General features: G+C 35.4%; 4 protein-coding genes across 4 annotated transcripts in view; 3 read left to right on the top strand and 1 right to left on the bottom strand.

The window, feature by feature from the left end:
- The first annotated feature begins 499 nt into the window (after window positions 1-499).
- Window positions 500-4704, top strand: LOC136342195 (cuticle protein 18.7-like). Its single transcript, XM_066287764.1, has 4 exons — window positions 500-635; window positions 3605-3827; window positions 3876-4030; window positions 4083-4704. The coding sequence occupies exons 1-4, from the start codon at window positions 624-626 to the stop codon at window positions 4491-4493; spliced, it is 801 nt and encodes a 266-aa protein (XP_066143861.1). The 5' UTR covers window positions 500-623; the 3' UTR covers window positions 4494-4704.
- Window positions 4705-5643: 939 nt separating this feature from the next.
- On the top strand, window positions 5644-8338 carry LOC136342186 (uncharacterized). The gene is made up of 6 exons (XM_066287752.1): window positions 5644-5795; window positions 6254-6461; window positions 6521-6738; window positions 7355-7504; window positions 7583-7806; window positions 7974-8338. Exons 1-6 carry the CDS (start codon window positions 5775-5777, stop codon window positions 8233-8235), a joined length of 1083 nt encoding a protein of 360 aa, XP_066143849.1. The 5' UTR covers window positions 5644-5774; the 3' UTR covers window positions 8236-8338.
- A 135-nt stretch (window positions 8339-8473) lies between these two features.
- On the top strand, window positions 8474-15114 carry LOC136342177 (facilitated trehalose transporter Tret1-like). Its single transcript, XM_066287740.1, has 6 exons — window positions 8474-8765; window positions 8823-9066; window positions 9119-9294; window positions 10180-10335; window positions 13062-13315; window positions 14479-15114. Exons 1-6 carry the CDS (start codon window positions 8660-8662, stop codon window positions 15004-15006), a joined length of 1464 nt encoding a protein of 487 aa, XP_066143837.1. The 5' UTR covers window positions 8474-8659; the 3' UTR covers window positions 15007-15114.
- Window positions 15115-16387: 1273 nt separating this feature from the next.
- Oamb (Octopamine receptor in mushroom bodies) overlaps window positions 16388-18813 on the bottom strand; it is a 38120-nt gene continuing 35694 nt past the window's right edge. The window contains exon 7 of the mRNA XM_066287714.1: window positions 16388-18622. Coding sequence (XP_066143811.1) covers window positions 18524-18622 — 99 coding nt within the window. The 3' untranslated portion in view covers window positions 16388-18523. The remainder of the gene's footprint in view (window positions 18623-18813) is intronic.

Below are 18813 nucleotides of genomic sequence, written 5' to 3'. Positions count from 1 at the left end.
TCTAGGCTTAATTTTAATGATTATCATTACCTTAACCATTACCCACTATTTCACACTCATTAACTACCGCCCGTGATAATTATAGTATTTAATTGGGTGGGTACTGCGCTGATATGTTTCCCCGCGATAGTTGAAAATAATCGTATTATAGGGTATTTTGATTACAGTTCAATGTTTTCCTAAGTTATAAACTTAAAATTAAAACATGCCTCTAAAACCTGTAGGAAGTGAAGGAAAACGACATAGAAAGTCACAAGAATCTTTATGATCCCAGACAGTTTCCGTATTTTCTAACCTGCACATGCAGAAGAAATTTTCCAGTATTTGTACCATTCCTTTCAGCATACTTTTTAAGACTTCAGCATTATTAAACTTTCCATTTAAATCTCAAATTTCAATACTTTTTTGTCCAAAAATCAACTGAATTTTCCTTTAGACCAAATTTCCATTTCCACTACAACAAAAACTATTATTATCCAAGATCCATTTAGTGAAAGGGACCTTGCTCTTCAGATGGTGCTACGCACTGGGGGGCTTTATATATATCGGGCGGGGTCCCAGTATCAGCATACAGTACCAACTCAACAGTCCTAGTTGACAGGAGGTCGAGTTTCAATTCCATCATGAAATTTTTGGTAAGTATCCGCTACCCATTTAGCACCAGTACCACATTGGTGCTTTGTGACAAGTGCATTAGTGCTTGAAGCAGTGCGATCCATTCAGTGAGTTTCGTGAGTAATTTTTTTGTGATTCTTTGTGTGAGATTTTGTTGAAAAACTTATGAGTTATGAATTTCGGAAAAGTAATTTTATATGTTTCCTATTTCGTTATAATTTGGGTAAATTTAGGTTATTTTATTTTGTCCCTAAAAATATGGGAACATTTTTGGAAATTATTCTTGAAGAATCAGGAAGATACTCATAGAATTTATAATAAACACCTTACAAACGCTTAATTTGAACTTTCCTCAATTAGAAATATTGAGGTCCATATGTAGTCCAAAGGTTATTTCACATTATTTTGGTTTAAACATTATAAATATTATGGATTTCATACCAAACTCTTCTATGATCTGGTCACTTGGTCCATCTAGCATTCAAATTTTTTTACAGTTTTAATTTAGTTTTGTATATGTATATTTTGAATACATTTATATAGGAACAAAAGAACTTTTCCCGTATAAACATCATTAAATCCTATATTGCTTCTACACTGTCTTCATGATTACAAATACATGCAAGTATGCATTACCAACGATTCATCATGTTCATAACATTTTCTTTGAAAGTCAAGGTTAGAGGCACTTCACTTACATTAACTCTTGTCTAATTTCTCCTTATAATAAAAGAACAATTCAGGTTTAATCTGCTATTTAGAACAATGTAAAAAACTGCATTTCTCTAAAAAGACGTTTTATTTTCGTACATTTTTTATTCACTTATTAAGAAGCAGTAAATTCAGGATCACTTTTAGAAATGACCACTTGCACGACTGTTTTCTTTTAAATGTTCGTAAAGTCGCTTCTTCATTTTAGCACATTTGATTCGACACCGAAATTTGTATACTACTTTATTTGCGATTATAATTTGTTACAATATATATTACCATTATAAACATATATAATATACAGGGCGTTTATTAAGTACTTGTACAAATTTTAAAGAGTCAATTTTTGAGTAATTTGAAGATAAAAAGTTTATATGAACATTGATATGAATTGGTTTGGTTCTTGAGATGCAGAGCTTCAAAAAAAAAATTTATAACATGTCAATTTGAAGAAATTTCGATTACTAGGGATATCGGTAGTGAGGAACTCAAATATTTACCTTGTTTTTTGATTAACGTTAGAGAGCGCCACATATGTGTTGTGTTTTACTTAGATTTAAGTAACCATAACTTTAAATGCTTGTCGTTGAAAACAGTCGTTTCAAAAGAAAAACGCATTTAAACTTAAACCTACGTTAGAAATTTATTACTTGAATTAGTGAAACTTTTTGAAAAATAAACGGAAAATGGGCCTTTTGTGGATTGTATTATGTTGTAACAAATTTTTATCACTTACAACGATAAGACTAAACTTCTTTTGCACGTAATATGAATAACATTTACAATAATTGCTGAAAATATCTATTATATCCTGCAATGCATGAATCAGTTCGCCTTAACATTCAGTAACGAACTATTTCAAATATACCTGGGGTCTGATTAATAATGGCACACGATTCAAATATCCTGTTCCTTAGATCTGGTTCATTGTAGACTGGAGATTAGTAAACTAGTGAGTTCAAGTGACCCAGCGGAAAATAATCCAATGGATTCAAATCTGTTGATCTGAGAGGCTTTTTTGAAGCCCTGTATCTCAAGAGCCAAGACGATACGGACCCACGTTCATATGAACTTTTAATCTTGAAATTAGTCAATGATTCACTCTTTGAAGTTTGCACAAGTGCATAATAGACAACCTGTAGATATGCGGGTAACTAAGTGGTTATATCAAAAATTGAAAAATATAATTTCGATTAACCATTCTATTTGGAGGATCGAATTTTGAGATATTTCTTAACATACCAAATGCTCACATACTTGAAATTCCTAGGCGATATTAAATGCAAAATCGAAGCTCTACTTATTCTAAACACAGTTACAAGTTTATATTATTGCCCTCACTCCTACTTATGCAAATTAACGCACGCTTTCCTTCTTTTCTCGAACTGAATTTACATCACACCAACCTAACAAGGTCCTGTCAGAACCATATATCACCGCTATCTGTATCAATTACCGATTACTCAACACCAAAACTCGGTCATTAATCAAACATCAATGACATTTCACGATTATTTTACTTTATCCGCAGTTTCTGCAGTAAAGCGAGCAAGTGTCTGCAATCAATGACAGCCATAAATCATAACTTAATAGACTAACATATTTTATTAATACAATAGAAAACTAATTTGTTGACCTTTCTGAGAAAACCTTGTTTGGAATGTTGCTTTTGTTTTGATTGTGTTGAGTGAAGCGGAAAGATCCAAATATAATGATTGATGTGAATAAAATCTTAATATATATTTGCTGGTAGCATTCGATATTGGAAGCATCGGTATTTTCCAGCTGCAGGTCAGAAATCGTCAAGTGTAATTCAGAATAGTCAATCGTAATTCATAAAACGTCAATTTTAATTCGAAAAGCATCAATTTCAATTCAGAAAGTATCGACTGTGATTCAGTTGAACCAAGAGTAGTTATCAAAATGTAAATGTAATAAAAGCGTCTATTGAAATTTACATATATTGTCGGTCTGCGTCCGGAAACTTCAATTTTAATTACTAAAACATTATTTTCTAATTCAGAAAATATGAAATGAAGGGTGCAGATAGCACATGTTGATTTCCTATGAACATGGCATCTTTCAAATTTCTACCCTACTAATGTTATTTAGGCAAGGTAAATTATTTTTTTCAAGCCACTGTCCATAAGACCAGTTTCTTTCGAATATACTACGATTTATAGCAGAATATTGTTTTGAGTACATTTTCATATCAAGATGTGGGGCAAATGCCAGAACAAGTTTTGCTTCCGCGTATTAACATGAGTAAACGTTTCAGGTGCTAGTTTCCTACGTCCTTGCTGTGGCTTCCGCCATCTACGTAGGCCCGCAACACATCCCTGTCATAGGGCCCAATGGGGTGCCAGTGGAGCCCCATGAAGTACAAGCAGCTCGCGCTAGCCACCTTGCAGCTCTAGCTTCAGCTCACTCAGGGGTGTCTGTAGCTGCACCTTATTACGGCTCTGCACCTTTCACTGCCTTCTCGGGAATACCTTCTTTAGGTAACATTTTGTTGTTGGTTAATGGGATTTTGAAAAGATCCCTTTTAGGACACAATGCCCTTCCCTTGGATACTCCAGAGGTGGCTTCAGCCAAACTTCAGCATTATCATGATTTTGCAGTAGCAGCCGAAAGAAATGGGGTTCACGCTCCTCTCTATTCATCTCCTATAATTGCTGGCAACTATCCTGCAGATACACCTGAGGTATTCGCATTTACACATGAAGTTGTAAACTATTGCTCAATGACCTATTTAGGTCCAAGTGGCGAAAGCCGCCCACTTCGCAGCCCACGCAGAAGCTTTATCTCGTTCAGGCCCCACTCCACTCACCTTCTTCCATTCACGCAAGCGCCGTGACGTCTATGGAGCATACCACATCCCTGTGATCGGCCCTAACGGTGTTCCACAAGAAACTCCAGAAGTCCAAGCCGCCAAAGCCCACCATTTTGCAGCCCTCGCTGAAGCAGCCACCAGAGGAGGACCCGCCCAATACGCTCCCTACAACTCTGGAGCTTACGTAGATGACCATCAACGGTACTATGGCCCTTATGCTGAGATCGGGCATGATGGACAGCCACGGGAGACTCAAGAAGTTAAGGCCGCGAAAGCCTACCATTTCGCTGCGTATTCTCAGGCTTTGAGTGGACACCCTGGACACTACTATTGATGGATGTAGATTCTAAGATATATCTAAGAGTAGTTTATGGCTTGGCAACATTGGCGGTGCCTTAGTTAACAATTAAGTCGGTCCTAAACCACCCTTGTTGCCAAATGTATATATTGATTGAGTCTTAATTATATGGGGGAACAACACAGTTACCGTTATTCTAGGACATTTTTGTATTAATTAAGAGCAATAAATATTATCTCTCTCAAAATATTTGTGGCTTATCCTTCCCACGGGTTTTAAGTATAATCATTTGATCGGCTAATGATTCACATTATTACCTCAAGTCAAAACCGATATATTGGCACATTCGGCATATCTTGCACGAATGAATATTTCCGCTCTGCTGATTCCTTATGCCTGCGATTTAATTTGATATAACCAAAGGAGAATTAACATAGATAAACCATATCGGTTACATAGTTGAAGACATGGGTGTAAGAAATGCAGGTATTCGGGTTAATTTCGGTGTGGTCAAATTGAATTTTCCGCCTTGTTGGAGGATAATGATGATGAAAAAGTATTAAAAGTAGATACCTACCAGCACGACGAATTCTGTAAATTCAGTCACGTAGAAGTAAAATATTTTACAATATTGTCTGGGTGTTTTCAAGCTTGTTCATTTGCATTTGAGTAAATGATAAAATTAATATTAAAACTGTTGAGTTGTTTTCATAATGTCCGTAATGCCAGTCAGCAGATTGATTTTCTCCTTGTTTTCGGTTGAGGACTGATATTGCGGTCGGAAAATCATGTTATTTACCCTTAAAACATTGTCCCGAAATGCAGCTCATTCATGTAAATACGAAATACCAATTTTATAATTATGCACCTATAAATAATCCGTGCACTTTGCCTCACCCTTTAAAGTGGGGGATATTGTTAACTTTTATAAAATCGCAAAGTGCAGTTAGACTCGTTATTATGAAAATCAGCACTCGTTTACAAGTAAACCGACCATAACAAATTCTTCAGTTGTCAAGGATCTTCGAAGACTTACGATCATCAGGGGCACACCCATCAGGAAGCGCGTTCATGTTGGATCCTGGGGCTTACCCCGAATTCGTTTACATAACTTTATTTCGCAACCTTGAATTAATAAACTCTTTTTTGCTACACTTTTAATTATCGAGACAGTTTTGTCTCTGATATGTCCATACGATACGTGGAAGCATATGAAAAATCTTTCTCCAAAGGCGGGGCGTGCTATATAAGGTGTTAAGGTCACTGTTTTAATAAGTCGTTCTTTGTTGGTTCAGTAGGTGCATATTGAAGGAAATTATGATCATCAGATATTTACTGGTAAGAGCTGATTTCGCAAGTAGCAGTTTTTATGGTTCTGGTAATCATTTTTTGACTAATTTAATTATTTCGGACCTATCTCTTACATGTACTCATGAATGTTATTAGACAAAAGAACATTCCAGACGATTTGCTATGTTAGATTTCAGTCTAATTTGATAGTTAATAGAAGCGAAGACCCGAAACGATCACGTATGTTATGTAGAAGAAAAATTGATAACACTTCGGTATCACGACAGACTGAAATGCGCATGTTATTTAGTCTATGATGGGAATTACCAATAAAAATTTACATTCACACTCTGTCTACATGGAAGTTTATTTTCTTATTACTTAACATGTCAGGTCATCCATGTTATGACCCGTAGAAGTGATCTAGGGTAAACTTAACACAATATTGAAAAATCGATTATAAGTTTCAACATCAAATTGGAATTTTATGATTAAAAAACTTTAAGGTTTCCACTATCGCCCTCATCTCAAGCGAGGCAGCACCTTCTCTAGAACCCATCAAATTATCCCCTGAATATTTCCACCCAATCCAATCTCTTTACCACTCTCAAGACCAGCTGGGTCACTACGTCTATGGCTATGCCACTCCTACCGTCAGCAAAAGTGAAACTAAGACCTCCGATGGAGTCACCCATGGAGGGTATTCGTATATAGGTAATATTTAGACACGACTAAATTAATAGGTAACTAAATAAAACTTAATGTTATTTCAGATGGTGATGGCCACTTGCAAACCGTCCAGTACACTGCAGACTCCCAAAATGGCTTCAGAGTAGCTGCTACTAACTTACCAGTTGAAGCTGCTGATGTTGCTCAAGCCAGAGCTGCGCATTTGGCTGAATTCGAAGCTGTTAAATCTGAGAGAGTGAATAAACTAGTACCGGTACCATATTTCAATCCTGTTAGTGTTCCTCAGAGTGCAGTTCCTGAGGTAAATTTCTTTACCATATAAACTTGTTGGTAAAACGAAATGTATGTCAACTCTAAAGGTTTACCAAGAAAACTTCAAAAGGGTTTACCAAATTTTCTTTAATAGGATGATTTTAGGTGTACGGCCATTACGGCAGTGACTTGCGGAGATTCTCGAAAAAATAGAAGTATGCTTTAATACTAATTAGACAAAAAATTTACGTAAATTGACTGTAATTTTTGTATAGTGCTAAATTTAGAGATAAAATATCGAAAATGTTTTTCCATCATGGGAATATAAATTTCCTTATGAGCTATATGAGTAAAGCAGGTTAATACCTGAAGGATTTTCCATTCACTAAGCGGCTACTTCACGGTAAATCCTGCAAGTTAACATATACACATATATATATAGTAATATCTTGTGATACCTTCTCAGATTTACATATGCTGTGGCAGTATGCAAATTACCCAAGTAATAAGACCAATAACATGAACTAAGTTGAAATGAACAAACTCAAATCCGATAAATCGTATTAAAGTTTAAAATTTGGCCCCTATTAAAATTTATTGACCAGTTTGCTCTTGATCAGCATTTTAAATGATAAAAATTAGATTTCCTAATCGTAAGTTATCAGCTTCCAGAACCGGTTACTGACCTTCCAGAAGTGGTATTGGCCCGAGCCCAACACTTGGCGGTTCTTCATGAGGCTTACAGAAATACCCAAAGAGCCCAGTTAGGGTATGGGCTACCCCAGGCACCATTACCGGTACAAGATCTACCAGAAGTACGTTTCTGTTAATTGTATTTATCTAAGTTTCATAATCTCATGTTTTGAACACAATTCCATAATTTGAAATATCAGGTAGTGAAAGCTAGACAAGAACACTTAGCTGCTGTTGCCAAAGAACAGGCTCTTCAGAGTCAACTTAGAGCTGAAGTGGCTTTAAGTCCTGTACCTGCGAATTTAAACGGACACGTTGTTCCGATTCAAACTCACGTGAGTGATGGAAACCCTTTGCCCGTAGCCCCTCAGGCTCAGCTAAGTTATACTCCTGAGCCATATGGATTTAATGCGTATTCTTATGGGTAAGTTACACACGGTAAACCTTATCTTTATTTTTATAACGCAATGACCCCAAAAGTAAACAACTTTTTATTTTATAAATTTGTCATTTGCCCTCAAAATAAAAATATGACTGATAAGATAAAGGAATAATCAGGGGGATTTTTTTCCAATTGAAATTTTGCTTTAGATACATTGGACCTCATAGCGCAAAGTCCGAGACCCAGACCCCAGATGGAGTGGTCAGAGGAGGCTATTCTTACATAGATGCCCATGGCACAGTCCAGACGGTCACGTACATAGCAGATAAGGCTGGATTTAGAGTGGCTGCTACCAATATTCCTGTGGACAAGAACCATTTGATTCAGCCCAATGTTGCCCCAGCAGCCCCAGTAACAGAAGAGAAGAAGGTAGTTGTACCTGCCTCTTATTCCACCAGTGTGCAATATTAGACTGATTTATGGCTGTTGTGATTTTATACCAACTTACCCTAATCCTGTGTACACTTTATAAACTTTGTTTGAAATATAATTAAGCAACGTTGCGTCCTGTTGATCCTTAGCCTTTAAGCTCGTTAAAAAAAGGTTGCAAACCTTGACATCAGTTAGTTTTAGCTCTTTCTTGTTAATAGTTTTCGAAACCCTGGAATTACAACAATGACATCTTAATGAATCAACACTTTAAAGTCTGTTTGCAATATATCAAACTTAATAAACGTCTTTCTGGTTATCTTGAGGGGCTCGACTAGAATGAATGTTGTAGTAAAGAGTCTATCAATGTGGCCTCTAACCTTTGAGAAGATATATAAGAATTAAGAAATGATGAAACGCTTTAATTAGTTACTGGTTTTTATGAAGGAAAGTTGGTGACTTGAAAATGACTCGGCCGGTTTTGTTAAGTGAAAACTCTAGGAGTATTTTGATGACTTCTGCTGGCGTGGTGCCACCCAACAAATTACCACAATTTATAGCAGCATTTGTCAGTAAGTAGCCGGTGTTTAAAGTACCGAAAAGATTAATCTAAAAACGGTTTTGTTCAGGCACAATGTCAGCAATATGCCTAGGCACGGTTTTTTCATGGACTTCGTCAGCAATTCCAATTTTACAAAAAGAAATGGAAATGACATCTTCACAAGGAGCTTGGGTGGGGTCCTTGGTAACCTTAGGGGCGTTCGCAGGGGCCATTCCTGCGGGCCGATTGTGTCACCTTTTAGGCAGGAAAACCACCCTGCAGGTGCTGATAATTCCACTTTTTATATCATGGATCATAATCGCCTTTTTTTAGTAAGTGTTGGATTTATGGCAGTGTTTGTTAGTAGTGTTACTTGTGTTTTAGTCACAATTTATATCTGCTGTATTTCGCCAGATTCCTGGCAGGAATCGTCTCGGGAGGAGTCAGTGTCGCCGCCCCAATGTACGTTTCAGAACTAGCTCATATATCGATTAGAGGAACATTAGGAACGTTTTTCCAAGTACAGATAACCATTGGAATACTTATCGAGTATTTGTTAGGTAAGACAATTACCTACAGAGGGCGATTTAAAGCCTGTTGCCAATAATTATTTAACTAACGAGCGCGGAAATTGATACTTTACCGCACGCATTGACACAGTGCAGCAAATACACTTTCACACGTTTTGGGTGCAATATTTTCCATAATTAACTTTATTGACTTGTCTAAATTTAACGCTTTGAAGTACTTTTTTAGGAAAAAAATGTATCCACAAAGATTTTATGTGTTAAAGCAAAAGTAGCAGTTGTGCTCCAAAAATCAGCATATTTGGATATACAGAACAACAAATTTACATTTTTTTTGTTTGGGGGAGCAAATCTGCATTTTCACTCCTAGTTCTTCATGATATATTCACACACATGTCTGTCTGGAAAAGATATCTTGACTTTGTCCAAAATTCGGCCCAAACGAATACAACAGAGAAACTGTAAAAGACCTGGGTTTTTATTTTTACGTGCCACACATACTTACGAGATGGAACATGTCAGGATAGAGAGGAACTGTATTATTTTTTGAGGAGTTCTAGTTATATTACTGTGAGGAATATCAATTCAAACAGGATTGGAAGGTTTCAGGTCATGAAAGGCGAATGTGGCTAAATTTTCTTCATGCTCGTGATTTTTGTGTGGTATAAGAGATTTCTAAGAAGAACTTCAGAAAAGCGATAATATTGCTTTATAACTTTATTCTCTATTATTAATTTTAACTTAATATTAAACACTTGATATAATAACCATCACGGTCCATTAAAGCCAGTGGCTCATTACGCTTTTCTCAAACTGAGTAATTTCTTAAAACGATTTGTATTATTAATATGTATATATTTTTGCCAGAGTACATGAGATATACATACTCTTCTTCAATTTTCATTTTTTTAATTTCAGGTGACATCGTTCCAGACATCAGAACATTGTCCCTTGTGTCGTCAGTACTACCTATCGTCTTTCTCTTAGCGTTTGCTTTTATTCCAGAATCGCCAGTTTATTTATGCCAGGAATCCAGATTTGAAGAAGCCTATAAAAGCCTCACTTGGTTTAGAGGTAGGCATCTCAATTTAGGCTCAAAATGTTTGGAAAGTGTTATTGATCCATTTGGTGACAGCATAGAGCGCTTATAAAAAGTATTGCAACACGTTTATAACTTTCAACAACCTGATACAAAAAAATGCTAAAAATACATATATTTTTATTTTCAAAAAGACGTTTAATGCATAGTTTTTGTTGTTCACATTTTTGACCTCTATGCAGCTTCCCCTACTAATTTTTTATTCTTAATTGGAGAGGCCCCTATTATAGTATATCAAGTGAAAGGCAATTCAATAAGGGATACAACGGTATATTGAGAACTAAAAGTGTATCTACAGTTTCCTTAAAAAAATAGGATAAGGCCCATGTCCTAAAAAGATTTAAAATTTTACTTCCTAGGTGGACAATCCATTCTTATTATACTTTGAAAGAGACTGAAAAAATGAAAATGAGACGTGAAAATTCCAAATCGTCTTCAAAGTGAACAATGTTTTAGGTACTATCAAAGTGACTCCAACAAAAAATGGAGGGGCATAAGATCTGGAGACCGTGATTGACTATTCCATTGCGACTCTTCTACCGATCCATCTCTTGGGCAAAATCTCATTGAGATATTCTCTCAGAGCGATAGTATAATATGGTGATATACCATTTTGTTGGAATCAAATATTATTGGCTATTTGTTCCTTGTTTTCTCCAAGAAATATTGTGGCGATTGATGGAACTATTTCATTTTGTAATAAGTGCAAGTATGATACGTTTTTTAACTTCCGCTCTATAAACAATGGACGAATGAAGTGGTGCCCGATTATATCCATCCATACAGTGCGTTTTTACGGATATTATGTATGCAGAGTCTGCATCCATTGAGGATTGTCTGTAGACCAAAAATTATGTTGATGAATAGATCCATTTAAGCGAAACGTCGCTTCATCCAAAACTAAAATTCTAGAACACAATCTATTATCCTGAATCCCTTTTTCTTGCATCAATTCACAAAATTCCATCCTGCGATCAAAATCTTTAGGCGTCAACTCTTGAGTAAGGAAAAGTTTGTAAGGATGAAATTTTTCTCGTTTCAAAAGATTGCTTACTGATTTTACAGAAACATCAAATTTATCGGCAAGTGTGATGGTAGACTGTATGGGGTTTTCATCGATAGATAAAAGACTCGCTAGTGCTTTATCGCGACAAGTTGCTGTTCGAGGTTTTTCACATTTTGGAGTAGTTTTCACACTTCCAGTTTGGTGAAATTTTTTATTATTCCAACAAACTACATCTCTATTATAACAATAAGTGGATCGTGATATCTCTCATTAAATATAAGGGGCACCTCTTCGTACGTTCTTTTGCGATCTCTACAACCCTGAAAAGTTATAATTTCATTCCTTTGCTTCTAAGATGAACGGTCTTTTTTTTGATACTCTAACTGTGCTAAATGTTTAACAATTAAATTCAACTACTGATTAATTATATTAGAACCAAAATATTTTGTATTTAAAAATTTATTTACATTGAAGACCATTTGAAATTTCTACATCTTATTGTCATTTTTTCACTTTCTTTCAAAATAAAATACAAATGGATTGTGCATCTAGACAGCAAAGGTTAAAACTTCGAATTTTTTCAAGATGTCAAATTTGTCTTATTTTCTTAAGAAAACTGTAAATTCAATTTCAGTTTTGAGTATACCAGTGAATTTCGTATCAAATTACCTTTCATTTGATATATTACAATTTGCACCGTTTCATTTGAAAATAAAAGTTAGTAGCAACTTAGCTGAATAGGGGTGATAAATTTAAACATCGAAAAAATACATTGAATATATTTTTTCAAATAAAGTTTTACTCGTTAAACATTTCTTTTAATATTGGGTGCATGAAATTTATAAATGTGTTGCAATACTTTTTACAAGCGCTGTATATTTAAACGGAACCTTATTTTGCAACTTCACAGGAATTTACTTCTTTTATTTCTTAAAACCGTTAAATTTTACTAACAATTGTATCCTCGTTTAAAATAAACTTGAGCGAATTAATTGTGGAGTACAGGAAATGTGATCTTAGGTCACTATAAGGAAGTGGCCCAACCAGAGCCAATGGTAAGCGCTGACCCGTCTGCATCAATTGCCACTTTATAACTTCCGCGTTTTCTAGCACTATTCTTAAATTATTTTCATCGTAAAAGTGTTTTTAAAGCTCACAATCGCACACCAAAATACTTTAATGAAATATTACCTTCATTTCCTTTCATAAATCATACCAAGTGTAATAAGGTAAAGATGGCATACACCACGAAGTCAAGTGAGGAATTGGAAATAATTCCGCCGCATCTCGCCAGATTGATCATCAAGGTTTGCCAATTTATAGCTCTCAATTTTTCCCTCTTTTCGAACAGTTTACCGAGTCTGGATTCAACTTTCTAAATAAGCGTGAAGATTAGTTCATAAACTAAATTTACTGGCACGTTAGACAGGAAAAACATCATATAACTTGGCAACCAAAAAAATGTTGAAATATTCGCTACTTTTATTCAAATCCAGAATATCGTTGGGAAAGCTTTCAAACATCAGGCACACAATGAACTTTTAATAATGGAGAGAATGGAGCTTTCGCCATCAAAGCGTGGTGGAAAGTTGCGCTTAAGAATACGTTACCAACACGTACTTTAGTTATTTCTTTAGGCATTTGCCCCAGATTTTTTCTGTTTGTCTATTCAGGGGTGGATTTATAAATTTTCAGGCCACGACTACAATATCGAGGATGAGCTGGTGAATATTACGGAAGAGCTCAAAGAGGGGGAGAAGAACAAGACAAGTCTTTCAGATCTGTTGAACTGCAAAGCCACGTTCAAAGGGCTGATTATTGCTTTTGGACTCATGACTTTTCAGCAACTGTCTGGAGTGAATGCAGTGCTTTTCTACAGCAATAACATATTTCAACAGGGAGGCATATTCGAGCCAGGAACCTGCAGTGTTTTGATAGGAATAGCTCAGGTAATTTGAACAATATTATTCTCTGTATTGTGATCAATCAAATAACTTTCCAAAGGTTATGTACATTCCCCTGTGATTCACCAAAGAGATTTTGTGGAGTCAATAACTGCCGTATATATCCCACAGGAATTGATCCATACAATGCGACACGTATGTCGTTGAAATACTGACAGGATGAAAATTAGCTTAGGGATTTCATATCGCTAATTTTACCCCTAGATATCGCATTAAACTGACGAATGTCTTCTTCTTTAGACAATGAATAAAACTCAACGATGATAAACTTTCATGGGTGCATTCGTACCATTTTATGTGGGGCAATATTTCAAGAGATTCGCATCATTTTAATGAGAAAAAAGGGCCGTTTCGAGCAGAGACCGCATTTTGCGAATTCAAATATGTTCCTACTGTTCGCGACGTTTATTTGAAAATCAGAGAAATTTACAGCTCGAAATTTGGCAAGGTTTCTTGTTTGTTTGTTTGTTCCATGCATTATTCATTTCCAAAACTGTATGCCTAATAAACAGCTTGGGGTAAGTACACAAGGTTCGAAGAGTCATAGGTCTTGTCGAAACCGGTCGTAGCACAGTGCTGTTTATAAGCTCTGGTTGCTAGTTTGTAGTTAAACAACGTTCAGAAAGGTTTTATAGGTAAAGCTTACACTGAAGGCATATGACATCTTGGGTTGCATGCAGAAATGAGATATGGGTATATACTAAATTAAACCTCCGAAACAGTAGATGAAAAGAATGTAAAAAGTACGCTATGAGACTACTTTAAACACAAAAATTTTGCTTTCAGCACCTCACATTAGTACGTACTGGCAATAAGTAGGTACAGGAATATCTATACCAGAAAGATATTTCAAGTGAGTAGGATCCAAAAATTCAAAAATATCCAAACTATGATCGTTTATTTGCATTAAATCATCCTGTACAGTATGGAGGAGAAAATTTAAAAAAAAGCCAGATACGGGAAGGGTCCTCTTATTACGAATTAGTTTAATCTCACTTGAAACTCGAATACAGTTTCAAGCGCTTGTGAAATCGGCCTCTTCAAAACATTATATGCAAACATAAAATAATCCTGTATATAGAACCATAATTTAATACTATTTACAATATTTCTGATATAAATAATCTCTAAAACTCTTGTTTTTTCAGGTTATAGCCACCCTCTGCTCGGCAGTTCTAATAGACCGTGCAGGCCGCAAAATCCTCCTCATCCTTTCAGATTCCATAATGTGCCTTAACCTCGCAATCCTCGGTACCTATTTCTACCTCAGCGATCACATGGGCATCACCTCTTACACATTCATACCATTATTCAGTGTAACCTCTTACATTATCTTCTTCTCTGTGGGTTTCGGCCCAATTCCATGGATGATAATGAGCGAAATCTTCCATCCAAAGGTGAAAGGTACTGCCAGTTCCATTTCAGCGTCTCTAAACTGGCTCCTAGCTTTCGTGGTGACCAATCAGTTTTCCAATTTAACAAATTACTTAGGAATTGGATTGGGATTCATAGTTTTTAGTATCATCTGTGGATGTGGGACTTTGTTTGTGGTATTATTAGTGCCTGAGACAAAGGGCAAGACCATTGAGGAGGTTACAGACATTTTAAGAGGAGAGCCCCAAAGAGCGTTAAGTAAGAGTTGTGGGAAGGGTGACAAAACCACTACGACCGTATAACATTTAATTGATAGATTTACAAATTTTGACTGTGATTTTTTTTTTAATTTGTTAAAGTAGCTCTATTGGTTCACAGTATATGCAATATATGTTCGTGTATTACTTCAATACGCTGTTTTAATGAGTAGTAATTGAGGCATTCAGGAGTGGAACGGTATATAAAGGGGGCCTGATTCACTATTCATTTAAACGAAATAGTGTTTCATTGTAATCTGATAATGGAACACGAAAGGGAAAAAATCGGTTTCATGTAAATCGAGTATTTAATCTGAAATAATTCCCCTGAAATTGAAGTTAACTTTCTGGGGGTTTAGCTTTGAAATCTAAATTATAGGAACATTTTTTTCATTAATTTATCTATTTGTTCAGCTGCCTTCCGATATTAACAAAGGACACTCTCTGGTTCACATCGCCAATTAAACACATGAGTTTCCCGTTATTTTCTTGAACTGAATGCCTTTTGCTTTTTCTTCAGTTCATTTCATCCTCAATACGTAAAAATCTTCGAGCCAGCATTATTTTATAATTTTTCGACGGGAGAATAAAAGAAGCGAAATCTTCCGTCAAAATGCAAAAATCAATAAAAGTGGAAACTAGAAAAATACATTTTCAATATTTTTTTCAAATATGACTAAAGATGATTTTCAGGTGTATAAGATGTCTTTAGCGATATTTTCAGACTGTTCTTGTTATTTCTATTTTCCACTTTTCATGGTGGGCATTCACAAACCACATCCATAAGTTATTAAGTGAAATTTTTTAAGAGCTTTAAGATTATAACCAATGTCGATCAATAATTTTGTAACTAATTGCGATAAAAAGTTAGAACTAAACTTTACTTTATTTGCACCTTTTGATAAGCCGTCTAGTTATTTTCACTTCTTTTACGTACGATAAAACCAAAAATTTTCGGAATACATCCAGAGATAAAATTGCATTTTATTTCCGGGGAGCAAACGTCCCCTATTTTACATCATATATCCTTGCAGCTCGCTGTTTTGTTCCCAGATGAAATGCAATGACAGATGAAGTCACAGATGCAAATAAACCCACTTACACCGAATTAAAAACGAGCTTTTGTATCCTTTTAATCAAGGGCCGCTGCAGGATGCAGGTTAATTACATAGGTGATGATGTTTCCATTATTACAAACCAGATATGTTGCTACGTTTTAACTATGTCAGCATGAACATTGTAGGGAAAATCACAACTTTTACACACCTCGCCTTTGAATTGTCCTCTATTCGATATTTTTTGTTTTACGTTTTCTCAAAACTTCTTGCATCTTACGTCAGAATAATGAAAATTCCTGTTTTGATTTCATGTTCCGCTCTGCAATCAAGCCAAGCAAAATGCAGTAATATATTCATGATGCCTTTATTATTCTAGCAAATACATCATACACAGGTAGGTACATAATTATATTTCCTGCAATAGCAGGACGCAAGTTGAATATTTATCTGACACTTAATAAATAAAATATACAAAAAAGTAACGTAATTTAAATTTCGGAAAATATTTTTATAACCTCGAGTAGTCGAAAAAGTCAACACTGATGCTTTCTTTTTAAAAGTCACATATATTAAAACAGTAACTATAGTATCACCTTCTTCACAATAACAGAGATATAACAATAATATAATATTTACATACAATTAACTGTTTATGTACAAACTTTGCTCTCTAGTTTTTGGCTACGACACAGCCCCATTTTTGCGCAATAAAGCAACATTACTAAACCTACTGATTACGTTTAGAAAAAAAACGGAACAATGCTTTAAAAGGCGTCAGTACCTAATGAGAAACATCGTTGAGTACCAAAGGAAACCATACTAAATAGACCTATATTAGTAATAATACCCTGATAATTTAGAAATACATACTTATAAGACTGTAATACAATATTAATATTGACTGTGCGTTGTTGAAGACGTTACAGTTGGGTCTAAAGCTAGAACGGTATACATAAATAATTGTATGTACACTTTGTTATTAGCTAGTATTTCAATATTAAGTCGTTTAATCTTTCCCTCTCCAAAACGAGTAATGGAATCATAATAATAAGTATATAATACAGTCAAGTGTTGTTCAAAAGCACTCAAAAATACGGCTCAATCAACCTGAAAGCTGCATTTTCAGACGTATTCCCATTATAGAGCTATGCGAGAAATGAAAACCTTATGAGACAGCCCTTTTTCCTGAAACGAATGTTTTACGTTGGTGGCAGGTTCTGCGAAGAAATGATGCCTGCTCCCTTCAATCGAATTGTCTGACACAATTTGTGCATTCTGCGCCCGCCCTTAAGGGCTTTATGCAGCTAACAAATATAGGAAATAAAACCTAGTAAAAATAAAAGCTTCCTTAAAACGTTTAGACTTCAAAGAAATGAATCCAGAAGAATGTTTTTAACTCAGAAGGTTGGAATAATTCGGAAAAAAAACATGCCTTCGGTGCTCCTTAGGCAGTGAAATAAGATCATTGTCGAGCTGTGATAGGAAATAATATAGAAATTAACAATTTATTTCTTTTTCTCATTTATTTTTCGATGTAGAATACTTGATTAAAATAAATACGTGTTTGGATGTTCATATTTTATTTTTCTATAGGAAATCAGTACCTAGGTAGAGTTCTTACGCTTTTATACATGAATGCAAAAATTCCCAGTTAAATTCTAAAGTGTTATGTATTTTATTTAAAAATATACCACCTATTAGTAGGCGTTTGAAAAATTCACCAACAATAAAAATTAACTCGCTCCAAAAAAATTGAAGAATTTTTGGAAACCAAATCGCATTTTTTCGCACGCACACGTGTGTGGGAAACGGTTCTTGTCACACGCTAATTACAAAATTATTAGTTTCACTAATGTACTTCATGTGTAAAGACAAACTATCACAAGTTATTTTGGCAAATTTGCACAAGGTATTACAATATACAGGAGAAAAGTGTCTCGACTTTAAAAAGCAATTCCCGCATTCTCAACAACTTAAATTCGATATTCTTAGATTCACAATGGCTAAATCTCGACGATTTGATTTGAAACAGTTGAAGGGTGCTCTACGGAGAGTGTCCCTTTGTAACCTTTGTAGCAAGAAAAGAAATACGTCCCTGAGAGACATTTCTGTAAGTTTCAAGCAGTTTCCAGGCCAATTGATTGATCGTGAAGATATTATCCTATATACTTTATTTGATTGAATTTCACTTTTGAATTGTAGCTTAAACTATAATATGTTACAATATAATACGTATACATGGCAAGAAGATAACATCAAGCCTATTTCTTCACGAGATCATAATCTCCGTACATTTTTAACTCATAACCCTTCAAGCTCCACAGGTACTTAGGGCTAAATCACAATAATTTCTATATTACAATAAGATCAGTAGCCAATCTGAATCCTTACAACTCAGTGCTGTATCCCACAGCTCCGCCCTTGAGGTTCTCCATTTGTCACCCCATGACCACGCTCATGGCTAATTTAAAGACTCCCCCCGTGTCTACATCAAACGGGTTACGTCACCTGGAATCGGACTGGTCCCTACCTACATCGCTCTCCTCTCCCAAGGAGTTTGCGTGACCTTGAACATTGTAACTTGGAGATCTGTTTTGACGACCCTGGAGCAAGAAAATGGTGAAAAGATGTAGAAAATGAGAAGCTAATCGGAACTACCCTAAAAAAAAATCAATAAAATCATACACGTGCTATTTTTTAGCCTGTAAATACAGAGGGGAACGTGGGAACCCGGCCGACAATATCTATATAGTCTTTGAATTAGACACTAATTATGTGGTGAAGTTTGTTATTA

Source organism: Euwallacea fornicatus, chromosome 1, assembly GCF_040115645.1.
Source record: "Euwallacea fornicatus isolate EFF26 chromosome 1, ASM4011564v1, whole genome shotgun sequence".
Classification (NCBI taxonomy): Eukaryota; Metazoa; Arthropoda; class Insecta; order Coleoptera; family Curculionidae; genus Euwallacea; species Euwallacea fornicatus.
The sequence above is the reverse complement of the archived record's forward strand: the minus strand, read 5'-3'. Positions and strand labels throughout refer to the sequence as shown.

Bases quoted from the DNA above. Each gene is read 5' to 3' on its own strand.
- LOC136342186 (XM_066287752.1), top strand. From the start codon at position 5,775: ATGATCATCAGATATTTACTG. The intron at 6,462-6,520 runs GTAATATTTAGA...ATGTTATTTCAG, and splicing joins TGGAGGGTATTCGTATATAG to ATGGTGATGGCCACTTGCAA. The intron at 7,807-7,973 runs GTAAGTTACACA...ATTTTGCTTTAG, and splicing joins TTTAATGCGTATTCTTATGG to ATACATTGGACCTCATAGCG.
- LOC136342195 (XM_066287764.1), top strand. The intron at 3,828-3,875 runs GTAACATTTTGT...GATCCCTTTTAG, and splicing joins CTCGGGAATACCTTCTTTAG to GACACAATGCCCTTCCCTTG. The intron at 4,031-4,082 runs GTATTCGCATTT...TGACCTATTTAG, and splicing joins ATCCTGCAGATACACCTGAG to GTCCAAGTGGCGAAAGCCGC.
- LOC136342177 (XM_066287740.1), top strand. From the start codon at position 8,660: ATGACTCGGCCGGTTTTGTTAAGTGAAAACTCTAGGAGTATTTTGATG. The intron at 8,766-8,822 runs GTAAGTAGCCGG...GGTTTTGTTCAG, and splicing joins ATTTATAGCAGCATTTGTCA to GCACAATGTCAGCAATATGC. The intron at 13,316-14,478 runs GTAATTTGAACA...TTGTTTTTTCAG, and splicing joins TTTTGATAGGAATAGCTCAG to GTTATAGCCACCCTCTGCTC.